General features: G+C 33.6%; 1 protein-coding gene across 1 annotated transcript in view; it reads left to right on the plus strand.

Moving 5' to 3' along the window:
* Nucleotides 1-11,355: 11,355 nt before the first annotated feature.
* The window catches only part of LOC135208670 (ninjurin-1-like), a 13,838-nt gene continuing 11,570 nt past the window's right edge, over nucleotides 11,356-13,623 (plus strand). Inside the window, exon 1 of the mRNA XM_064241101.1 lies at nucleotides 11,356-11,507. Within this exon, the coding sequence (XP_064097171.1) occupies nucleotides 11,483-11,507 (25 nt within the window). The 5' untranslated portion in view covers nucleotides 11,356-11,482. The remainder of the gene's footprint in view (nucleotides 11,508-13,623) is intronic.

Below are 13,623 nucleotides of genomic sequence, written 5' to 3' on the forward strand. Positions count from 1 at the left end.
TAACCCATCTTTCACTCCTAACTTATATCTCAGGCTTCCTAACTCATACTTCAGGTATTCATAACACATAATTCACGGATTCCTAACTCATATTTCATGTATTCCTAACGTATATTAGGCATTCCTAACTCATACTTCAGACATTCCTAACTCATATTTCAGACATTCCTAACTCATTCTGCAGACATTCCTAGCCCATACTTCAGGTAACCCTAACTCATACTTCAGGTATTCCTAACTCACATTTCAGGCATTCCTAACTCATACTGTAGACATTCCTAACTCATACTTCAGGTATTCATAACTTATATTAGGCATTCCTAACTCATACTTCAGTTATTCCTAACTCATATTTTAGGCATTCCCAACTCATATTTCAGACTTCCTAACTTATACTTCAGGTATTCCTAACTCATATTCTAGGCATTCCCAACTCATATTCCAGGCTTCCTAACTCATACTTTAGGTATTCCTAACTCATACTTCAGAAATTCCTAACTCATACTTCAGAAATTCCTAACTCCTATTTCAGGCATTCCTATCTCATACTTCAGGTATTCCTAACTCATACTCAAGATATTCCTAACTCATACTTCAGGCATTCCTAACTCATACTTCAGAAATTCCTAACTCATATTTCAGGCATTCCTAACCCATCTTTCACTCCAGATAAATACTTTTGAGTGCCTCACCGGACAAAAATAAGAAGAATGAAACGTTATATTTCCAAGCGCCATCTGAAGCAGAAAAGAGATTGTCGAGTAGCATCTCGTAACATAATAGATATGTCAAGCGAAAACCCAGACCTTTTGTGAGCGGAGGAGTTTCGAGTGAAATTGAAATTCTGGAAAACTGACAGCTTAAAAACTTTCTCCAGTTTTAGGTAGGGCATCGGTATCTTGGGCTCCGAGGGTGGAGAAAAGAATGAATGAATTTTTTTTTCTTATTTGAGAGAGAGAGAGAGAGAGAGAGAGAGAGAGAGAGAGAGAGAGAGAGAGAGAGAGAGACGGGTATGAAGATTAATGGGAAGTTCAAACTAGGTCACGGAGAAAGTTTGACGAAAGGAAATTTCGAATTTGAAATGATGTAGGTGATCGCTGATTAAACAATAAACATAAGAAGAAGAATGACGAGAAGAGGAAACTATAAAGATACCTGAAAAGGCAGAACAAAAAATGACAGGAGTTATGAATAATATCGGCGGTCACAATACTTATTTCATAGATTGGAAACATGAAAAACGCCATTTAAAAAGGTACGAGGAATTATTTAATAATCCAATAAAATGTTAGAATCTTGATTAGATAGTTCACCCTAAGGGTTTTAACCAGGTACGTATACACTTTTGCGGCGCGTTTAGTAAAAGCACGTTGGGGATGATCGTAATAACAAACTAAAGACTGTAAATTTCAGAGAGATAATGACTCCAGAGAAATATTAGTCTTAGATAACGACCTCCGAACTTTGCTGGGGACCAGTATCTAGGAAAGCTCGAAAGGTTGTGATAATGGCGCCCTACATAATAATATTTTGAAATGAAAATTCTAAAGGGAAAACAGACGCCACATGTTAGGTGGTACACAGAGGTAGTATATCACAGGCCAGGTATATAACTAATATATATATATATATATATATATATTATATATATATATATATATATATATATATATACATATATATATATATATATATATATATATATATATATATATTATATATATATATATATATATAAATATATATATATATATCATATATATATATATATTCTGCACTTATAATAAACAAGGAGAAAATCTGTCTTCTTCATCTTTGAGTTGACGGAAATTAGTATACATAAAGATATTGAACGAAAACACATCCGATCATATCACTTTCATCCCACCCTTTTCCCCTTCCTGCTACAGGGCATCGAGCGACGTCCCACTGTCTGACCTGATACCTCCATTTAGACCCCATACAGAGATCCAATGTCCCTGCTTTTGTTTTTGTAACAAGAGACCTCAGTCGTCTCACAGATCCGCCAGCCCTCATTCTGAAGACTCGTTGTTCCCCGGAGGGGTGATGGTGGACAGGTGGAGTCAGAGAGAGAAAAGGCTGTAAATCAATACGACGGTATTTAAACATGAAGGCCTGGAAGGGGTTCTTAGTCTTGGAAAGAATGGTAAAATATGATGATGATTTTGCGTAAATGAGAACCAAGTTTGCAAGTTCATCGTTGACCCTGAAAGATATTCTGTGTGCCAGAGGTAGAACGAATAGATTAAGGGCCGGATTAGAAAATAAGGATTGTAGAGGTTTCTTATTATCCAACTAAAAGTTTTTGCAACAGAAGGACGCAGATAAGACAATAAACACGTCGGAATAGGGTACGGACTTAACCAAATGAAATGTTTTTAAAAACTCTCAAAACTGAACAAACACGAAAATAAATCAGATTGTATTAATCTATTTTCCTGTTAAATAATCATCAATTTAGTTTAAGCAAATGAATAGGAAATTATTGCACCACTTTTAAAGTCAAACACTCAAACTGGAATAGTTTAACCAATTTGCTCCAGAATGCGGTATTAGTAATAAGTTTGATCATAGAACTTGAAACGTAAAGCAATAAGCTAATAAGAGAAGTGTTAACAGATTGATGAAGAATAATAAATTTAAAAAGGCTATTCTTTAGCTTAAAGGGAGAGGTGACCAATCACTTGCTAACCTACCTAATGGTAATTCCTTGTCCTAAAGGGCCATGCAGATCTATTCAAACAATTCCGCGATTTTCGACATAGAATGTCTTGATAAAATTTTAGTTTATAAACTCTCAGAATAATATAGCTATGTTTTGCACAGAAATGAACTTAATGGCGAATAAAAGAAATTCCATTGAAACAAACGCAGAAACAAGGCAGAGCAACGTTGAGGCTTTGAATTTTAAAAGACAGAGCAAGAGAGGCTCTCAATCTCTCTCCAGTTCTTGACTGAAGCAAAACAAACACAGCTGGCCTACCACCAGAAAGTCCTATTTCCCATCTGGAGCCGAGGAAAATTGCATATCTCTTCCTCTCTCAGCCGTAGAAGCGAAACGGAGAAATTGGTTTAGGAATATTCCTCGCGGGTTTTATTGACCCGTAGTGGAACACAAATATGAAATAAGACTTCGGTCTTTCGAAATGACAATTGCGAGTCCTCTGCTTCTTCTTTTATTGTATTGGAGATAGGAAAGCGTGCCTCTTGAGTTTTTTTTTTATTCTTTTTACAATGTGGATGATAAGCTGCTTTTACGGATTAATTTCACCAGAGGGATGACTTTGAAAAGCTTTATGAATAGATTTTTCATCGTGAATATTAGGCCACTGAAAGACCTTTGTGTATTTAGCGTGCTTCCAAAGACGTGTTTGTTTGAGAATTTTCTGAACGTCCAAAAGTTATTCAGAACTACTTCTTCTTCTTCTTCTGTGACAGCATGCACCCGTAAATGACATAAAGTAAAAATAAAAAGTTCCATTTTATAATTCCTCCAAATTCATCCACCAATTCATTCCCTAAAACCTTTCATTCCTTTTTTCAGACGCACTAAACATCGCTGCTAAAATGATGACCTTCCTGCTGAAGCCCGGTAACCCCATTTGACCTAAATTATCATGACGAACTTTGCCGGACCAATTAAATGCTGGCGCTAGTGATAATTGTTTTAATGGACTTTCCATTGACAGCAGGAATAGTTTCCTAGAATGCAAGTATTTGCCCCCGACTGAAGCCTTCCAGCTTTCGGTTATAATAATTGTGCTCTTTTCTAGCGATCGTATTCTTTAGTTCTTTTGATTAGAATTTTTGTGTAATAGATTTTTTTTTATTAAATCCAGTTAGTGCTCAATTATTATTATTATTATTATTATTATTATTATTATTATTATTATTATTATTATTATTATTATTATTATTATTATTATTATTATTATTATTATTATTTTTGTTGTTGTTGTTGTTGTTGTTGTTGTTAAGAAATTCACAATCTCTAGAACAACAATCTGTGTTATAAAAGTCCACAATTATATATTAGAGTATATTACTATGTAAAACAAACATAGATATGAACGGTGTTCGAAAGTCTATGTTTGTTTACATAGTGATATACTCTAATACATAATTGTGGATTTTTATGAAGCATTATTATTATTATTATTATTTTTTTATTATTTTATTATTATTATTATTATTATTATTATTATTATTATTATTATTATCATTATTAATCTGAATTTGTTTCTTTTACAAACTTCGATCTTGAAGACCAATCATTTTGAAGTCAGATCTCAAAACTGACCGACACAATTGAAACTAAAGTTCGAAGTCGTTGCCTATGTTCTGCATCCCCCCCCCCCCTCCCCCCCTCCCCCCTACAAACAAATTTTTTTTTTTAAAGAACAGAACAAATAGAATAATAATTATTCGCCTTTGGGTAGAACGAAAATCGCTGATTTCCCTTGTTGCTTCCTTTTAATTAAATAAAAAAAAAAAAAATTGGGTCAGATTTTAGTGCACGTTGGCCGGGAGATATCTATCTGTCTGATATTTCATCTGTTATCAATATTTGATCTTTTAATCTTCATTGTAATTTCTGCAGGCTTTGAGTTTATACTGGCAGCTCATTAATTAAGAACAAAATTGGTTAATGAAAGTTCCGAAGGACCACCTATGTTATTAGTACCCTACCACAAATTACGCTCCTTATTTTTCGTTGTGCCACGATTGGAAATCCTGTGCCCCTGTTTTAAGAGATTTTTTATCTATCCCATAATTTAGTAATTATTTGGTGAATTAGGTTTACTTCCGATAATTAGATTTGTGCTTAATAACATAAAGCCAATAATGCGTTATCTGAATTTCCTCAGTGGTTCCAAATTATTCTCTTGATTTTCAGCTTGAACGACTATTTTTTCTTATTTATATCGCCTTAAAAAATAGCTGATGGGAACAGCTGTGGGAATCTCAGGTCCTTTGAACCTGAGTTATAAATAGAACACATCCAGTTGATTTCAATCTAAAAACCAAGAAGGAAGACGGCGCGAAAATAAATTAATTATTCGGACGTTTTTCAACTTTATATTTCATAGAGTTCTTTTGAAATGAAAACAAGTTTTCCCAGAGGTTATAAAAGAACCACACCCACCCATCTCTAAAGGTAACATGTTTTGATCATTCCCACCAAAACAGAATAGGAGTTACTTTCGCACGCAAAGACCGTAATAGTGAGAAATGGAGTATTTAATTTGCAACCAGGATATTGCCCTTGCCATGGCGAGCTGAATTATGCAAAGGAGGTTGAATATTTCCCCGTCTCTGTTTCGGGGAAGCCCATTTTTCACGCTCTTATGTCAGCCTTCCTTCTTTTGGTAAATAGGTCACGCTTTCCTCATAATCGAATCAGCGTCGTAGAAGCGCCATCTCTTAGAGAGAGAGAGAGAGAGAGAGAGAGAGAGAGAGAGAGAGAGAGAGAGAACACGAATAACTGATGTCGTCACAATAACTGAGATCACTGACACCCACCAGTCGACTCAGACGCATCTGAGTGGCACCATTCAGTTTTAATAAGAAAAAAAAATAAATTTAAAAAGCCTGGGTCTTGCTCTCTCTCATCCCCTGAGACATCCTGAGAATCAGGAAGGGTCCGCCACTCTGGTGACATCCCCTCTGAAGAAGAAAAAGACATATGTTAAAAGAATTTATGTATCTATCTATCTATTATATTATATATATATATATATATATATAATATATATATATATATAAAATGATATATATATGATATATATATATTAATATATATATATATATAAAATAGTATTATATATAGATATAATATATATTATTATTATATATATATGTATGTAATATATATATATATATATATATATATATATATATATATATAGATATAATAGATATATATAATATATAATATTATATATATATATCATATATATTATATATATATATATATATATATATATCTATATATATATATATATATATAAATAATATATGCATATATATATATATATATTATTATAATATATATTATATATATTACTATATCATTTATTATATATATATATTATATATATATCATATATATTATAGATTATATATATATATATCTATATATATATATTATATATAAGATATATATTTATATTAAGATATATATATATATATCATTATATATATATATATATATATATATATAATATATATATATATATATTATACTATTACTATAATATTATAATTTATGAGACCCAGGATCATTCCCGATGTGAGTCAAATTTATCTATGTGAAATGTGTGTTTGTGTGTTGATTAGTTCCATTATGTTTATAAACAGTAAATATATGTATATATATATTATAATATATAATTTTATTAATATATACTATATATATATATATATAATAAAAGGAGCCCATAAAAGCACCAAAATATAGAGAGAAAAATACTATATTTCAGAGACTGCTGTCTCTCTCTTCAGGTATATGAATGAGAAAAGTTTACGGAAAAGGTTGTATTTATACCAAGAGATCCATCCACAGGTAAGCCAATTTAATTCACCCCCGCTGATGATCTTCCTTTAATCTTGTTAAGCGTTGGTTGAATGAAAACCTTGTCGATCACATCTGAATCCCATGCTCCTTTTGAGATGTTCATTACCTGCCTCTCTTTTATTAAGGCCGATTCCATCATTTGAGTCTTGTACCGGCAGTTGCTGCTATAAATTATACGTTACAAATTCCAGTTTATTCTATGGTTATGTTCATTTATATGGTTGAAAATAGCTGAGTTCTCTTGTCCATACCTAACTGACCGTTTGTGTTGTATTAATCTCTGGGGAAGTGGTTTTCCTGTAAATCCGATGTAAGATTGGTCACAGTACTGGCATGGGATTTCATAAACCCCTGTTTCCTTGGGGAATGTCTTTTGTTAAAGACATTCCCCAATGAAACAGGGGTTTATGAAATCCCATTCCAGGACTGTGGCCAATCTTACATCGGATTTACAGGAAAATCACTTCCCCAGGGATTAATACAACACAAACGGTCAGTTAGGTATGGACAAGAGAACTCAGCTATTTTCAACCATATAAATGAACATAACCATAGAATAAACTGGAATTTGTAACATATAATTTATAGCAGCAACTGCCGGAGTCAAATGATGGAATCGGCCATGATAAAAGAGAGGCAGGTAATGAACATTTCAAAAAGAGCATGGGATTCAGATGTGATCGACGAAGTTTTCATTCAACCAACGCTTAAGAAGATTAAAGGAAGATTATCAGTAGGGGTGACCTAAATTGGCTTACCTGTGGATGGATCTCTTTGTATAAATACCACCTTTTCTGTAAACTTTTCTCATTCATATACCTGAAGAGAGAGACAGCAGTCTCTGAAATATAGTACTTTTCTCTATATATTTTGGTATTTTTATGGGCTCCTTTTATTAGATGGAATTCTGTTGTAAAAGAACATTTTTACCAGTATATATATATATATATATATATATATATATATATATATATATATATATATATATATGTATGTATGTATGTATGTATGATATACATATATATATATATATATATATATATATATATATATATGTAATGTATATATATATGTATGTGTATGTATTGTATGCATATATACTATATATATATATATATATATATATATACATCACCAGTGTGTGTGTATGTATGCGTGTGTGTTAATAGATAAAGCTTCGATGAAGTGACAATTGTTATTCAACAGCAATCTTCTTCGTCTTTTTTTTCTTCAGGGAAACGAAGGACCCTCATGAATACTAATATTGCAGAAAAGAGAGAGAGAGAGAGAGAGAGAGAGAGAGAGAGAGAGAGAGAGAGAGAGACTAGGAAACCTTACTGAAAATAAAACGGTTTCTTTTCTCATATGATTTGGCTTGACGTCAATGGCAGTGAAGGAGATGAATAATGCCGTTTACCTTCGTTCCGTCAACTCGAATAAAGCATTTTTTTTTTATTTATACAATAGCTTCTGTTTTTCAACTTATCATTCTATTTTTTTTTGAGACGCGTGTAGGTTATACGTCTATACACAGGCATGTTTACATATTGTGTGTGATAAATACTGAAGACACTTAAATGACAAAACTCCATATGAAAGTGTTTGAGACTAAAGTATGCACTATATTTAATGTCTTCCATAACCTTCACCATGACCCCATTGCAATTATAGTCACTCTTGTATAATGATAAGATTTTCAAATCCACTTACATTTGCGTTAAGTCGTTTACCCATGAGAAACTTATATTGCAAGTCCAATAAACTTCTCTTAAGAGACTGATAAAACTTTGACTAGACCAATATCGTCTATATGTATACACTCACACACACACATATATATACAGTTATATATATATAATATATATATATATATATATATATTATATATATATATATACACTTTATATATGTATACATATATTTGAAGATTATACACACACACACACACACACACACACACACACACACACACACACACACACATATATAATATATATATATATATGCGTGTGTGTGTGTATGTGCGTGTGTGTTTGTGTATACGTATATTCATATATATATATATATATATATATCATATATATATATATATATAGTCTGTCGTATTCATCAAGAGATGTGTACATATCAAGGCAAATGCATCTGTATGACGAGAGGGAGAAAGGCTGGCTTGTAAAGAACCCATTCATTGTCCAAACTCACCTGTAACTTTCTGAGAATGTTTCTTTTAATTTCAACTTCTGTTCAATAGGGGGTCTAAGTCAGTAAGCCAGACTGACGTCTATTGGAAAAGGTCTACTGAAAGAAATTCTTCTACCAGCTTTTGTGCTAAAGTTATAAACTTTGTGTTTGAGTGAGTGTTTATAGATTTTTTTTATAGTATTTGGTCGTTTGTTGATTGTGGAATATGTATTAATGGTTTAATTTTTCAAGGACCTCTATTATGCATTGTAATGAATTGGTGTATATACATACATATATATTATATGATATGTATAGTATATATATATATATATATATATATATATATATATATGTGTGTGTGTGTGGTGTGTGTGTGTGTGTGTGTGTGTGTGTATGTATGCACTTATATGCAATGCACTCAGTTGAAATATTATACATTTACAAATTCTTTCCCCTTACACGAAAAGGACTTAAACAGACAAAAAAGATAGAGCAAAAGGCTCTACCATCAGAAGGTGATAATGTACTCGTACATAATTGCAAAATATTCCTTCAAATTTTGTTTTTCTGGTTGCAAGAGGATCAGTAAAGTACTTGTATTTTTCGTGAAAAATAGTGGTACGGACCATCGCTACTACCTGCTCCAGTATATGTAAATGCTGGGAACTGAACCATTTTTCTTTATTGCTTCTCTCCTCTGCCAAATGAGGGATAAATAGACGAGAGAGAGAGAGAGAGAGAGAGAGAGAGAGAGAGAGAGAGAGAGAGAGAGAGAGAGAAAATTGTTCTGGGGGTCATATGTCATACTTTAGAATACTCTCTCTCTCTCTCTCTCTCTCTCTCTCTCTCTCTCTCTCTCTCTCTCTCTCTCATTCATCATTTTGAGTACGCTACTCATAGTAGAAAACTTTTAAATTGTAATTAACTGATATACTACAATATTCAAATAAATTATTCCAAACTTTAACCACATCCAAAACATCTCTAATGACTGATGAAGTCTCTCCCCTGTCTAAGATCACAACTTCCACTCACATCACGGCCAGCACTCTCTCTCTGTCTTGTTATGCTTTTAATACTTAAGTTACTTTCTTCTCTTTCCTTTACATCTGCTTGAATGTAGTTGTCAGTTCTCCCTTCCCGTCGGTCTCTACGTGAATGATATGAGAGAGAGAGAGAGAGAAGAGAGAGAGAGAGAGAGAGAGAGAGAGAGAAGAGAAATGACGATTCTGTCGATAATCGAAAAAGGAGAAAATAACTCCTAGGTTCTCTCACTTCCAGACGAATGCTCTCTCCCAGGTGTCTCCCCGACCCCCGGCACACCCCCTTCCCCCATAGCCATCCACCCATTCCCCCCGAAACCACCGCCCCCAACCCCGCCTCTCTTCCCCACCTCCCGCCAGGAGAGTTATGGAAGTGTATTATGAAGGTGCAAGGTCGACGTACGTCAAATACGACAGCAAAACATATTAGGGATGTCCCGAGATAAATAAAATGGGGAACGTACTAGGTGGAGGCAATAAGGAGTGGGTAGGCAGTGCTTTGCAGGTAGATAAACAGGTGTGAACAAAATCTTCACAGGTGTAAGGTGACACTTAGAAATTCGCTATGATATGATAAGGCAGAGGATGTTGAGAGCGTACGTTTTAATATCCTGCTGATATATTTCAAACTCATCCCGTTGCCGTGCACATAACATGAGTAGGTCATCAATATCATAGTGTCTATAAAAGCCCAAAAGCCAGTATAAAAGCGTGTTTGCACTCATATAAGCACGCAAATACCTGAGCGCGCGCTGGCAAGCAAGCATATATAAACTTAAGCACACAGTGGAATCGGTGGCTGAGTGGTACAGTGTTCGAATGACAATTTCTGGAATCAAGTTTGCTCTCAATCTATTCAATTAGGGTAGGGATCGAACCACTGAAATTCCCTATGCATATTCAGTGCTGTACTCACCACCGACCTGCGGTATATAGTATATATATATATATATATATATATATATATATATATATATATATATATATATATATGTGTGTGTGTGTGTGTGTGTGTGTCTGTGTGTGTTTGTATACACACATACACACACATATATAACACTATATGCGTGTGTGTGCCTGTATGAAAATGATACTAACCAACAGAACCTTTATTCAACAATGATTTCCTTTTACTTTCTTTATCGCAAGGGCTGGAAAGGAATAAAAAAATACAGTTTAATAATATATATATTTTTGGGGGGATCGTGGTCATAGAACACATGACCCTGATAATTTACAGGTATCACAATACAAGCGTGTAATATCAGTGAAAATTTGCCTTAGTTATATCTTGTTAAATATACAGAACTTCCCCAAATGTTCCCAACTTTTCTCTTCCTCTTTAGGGATAATCCCGTTGACGCTATTAGGAAGGTGGCTCATATTCCAAGTAATTACACTTTTTTCCATCCACTTGTACAACGAAACTTTTGAAAGTGTAATCCGAGTCTGTTAATTGCGTTGTGGATAACCGGACGTCTGCTATCGCAACCTTTGCCCAACCGGAAATGGGCGGGCACTTACACAACCCCGCCAAATCTTCGTTTACAACTAGGCGACAGTTCGAAGTGTTTGGCGCACAAGTGAGTGCTGCTGCAGTGTTCGTTCAAAGAGTGACAGAATTTTCGAAGGCCGTTTGTTTCTAAGAGATTCGAAAATGACGAGGATGATGCATGAGGAAGGTAAGATCCTTCTGGTATGCGGATGGTGTATAGTAGGATAGTCTGGATAGAAGGGCTGACTGGATTGCATTGTTATGTGCCTTGACTTCTATGGCGATTAGCTTAATTAGTAGTAGGTACAATGAGCACTGCTCCATGCGCATAATGTTGGAGATTACATGGACATTCGAAGAATGTAGGCGTGAAATCAAATATTCATTGACTTCATTAACCGAGTAGACGTTAACTTGCAAAAACTAACTAGACCTGTGTCATGCGGTTACATATTAGTTTTCCACCTTTGGCCAACTCATTTGTTTAAATGCAACATTACAACGAAACTGTGTTACAGAAAGTGATATGGAACAAAAACATTTATCAAAATAGAATGAAATGCATAACAACACCATAAAATTAAACATCAAAATATACATGTTTTGTAATAGCTACAGTAACCTCATCACTTATTTCTTAATATTCCTTGAATACGCTTTCCACTAAAAGCTTCGAAATCCGGATGGAAATGAGTGAAGAAATTCCCCTTCGTGGGTGGGTATCTACCCACGGTGGTTGAAGGTCGTGGTAAGAGCTGAGGTCAATCTTGCTTGGTACAAAAAGTCTTAGCACTAATCTCATTCTTTCTAACCTGCATTGGTTCGAATCCCCCTGGAAAAAAGAATGTCTGAATTCGTGTCCTGTTTTGGATTTCAAGGCTTTTGAAAATTGGACGTAATAAATACTATGAAGAATAATTTTAACCAATACAAAGAATCTGTGAAAGTGACATGAAAAGAAAGAACTGGAAATGAGATGTTTTCCATGATCACATCGCAAACCATAAAACCTTCGGTAATGTAGATAGAAAACAGATGGATAGGTCGCTAGAAGACTCAAAGAAATCTGTTTGAGGAATGTGTTTATTAGTAGAAGAGTGAAGATGATAAATGACTATATAGGATGTAACGTTAATTGATATACCTGGGAAGATGCAAGGTAGGATTTTTATTGGTAGATGTATAGATAGATAGAAAAAGTATTGTATTGGTAAATATCCGAGGTATTAGAAAAATTGGCGATTATACCTTTTGCGAAAAACATCTGGCAAGCAAAGAGGACGATCAAATTAAATCCGTTGATGAAATCAAACGGCTCTCTCTCTCTCTCTCTCTCTCTCTCTCTCTCTCTCTCCGAAAGCTGTGAACAAAGACATATCGATCCAGCGGCGAAAACACAATACTAGTATGACACTTAGGAAGAATGAACAATGAATATAATCACTCGGGCGCTATCGAACACTGAGGGGGTGGAGCAAGCTGAAATATCTGCAGGACTCTGCTGAAATAAAAAAAAAATATTATCATTCATTCAAAGTTTTTCATAGACGTGTGATACACTTCGTATCTTCAAAACCCTGCAAAATAAATAAATAAATAAATAAAAATCACAAATTTGTTTGCAGTTTGAAAGAGACTCTTGTTTATAGTTTTATTTTGTGTTTGTGTTTTCTCTAAACGCTCCGTACCTCTTCGTGTGTAGTCATTCGATTGTTGAAGTACGAGAGACGGATTTTTCTTTTGATTTTGATACCAAGATAAAATAATAGCTAAACAATATCTTCCTACGCAATTAGTACAGCCAAAATAATGCCTGCACTTTTGTTATTGATTAGAGTTTTCTTCCTTTTTCACATATTATGGACGATCTGCTCCATCGTAGTTCTTATATGTTCCATGATGAATGATAATAATAATGATACATTATGAGCAGGCTATGATAATAATAATAATAATAATAATAATAATAATAATAATAATAATAATAATAATAATAATAATAATAATAATAATAATAATAATAATATGCAGGCTATCTCTCCAAGAAATTGTTGATTTAGACAAATCTCTTCTTTAGGGAATGTGAACCTGACATGTAATATTCTTTTTTATTTCCCCTGCGGCTGAGTGAATGTAATGTCAGCCTGACAGATCCCAAGGCAGCAGCAGCAGTTCAGATCATTAAAGAGATTTGTCTTTATCAATATAATAATAATAATAATAATAATAATAATAATAATAATAATAATAATAATAATAATAATAATAATAATAATAATAATAATAATAATTTAGAGGGTTCA

Source organism: Macrobrachium nipponense, chromosome 35 (assembly GCF_015104395.2).
Source record: "Macrobrachium nipponense isolate FS-2020 chromosome 35, ASM1510439v2, whole genome shotgun sequence".
Classification (NCBI taxonomy): Eukaryota; Metazoa; Arthropoda; class Malacostraca; order Decapoda; family Palaemonidae; genus Macrobrachium; species Macrobrachium nipponense.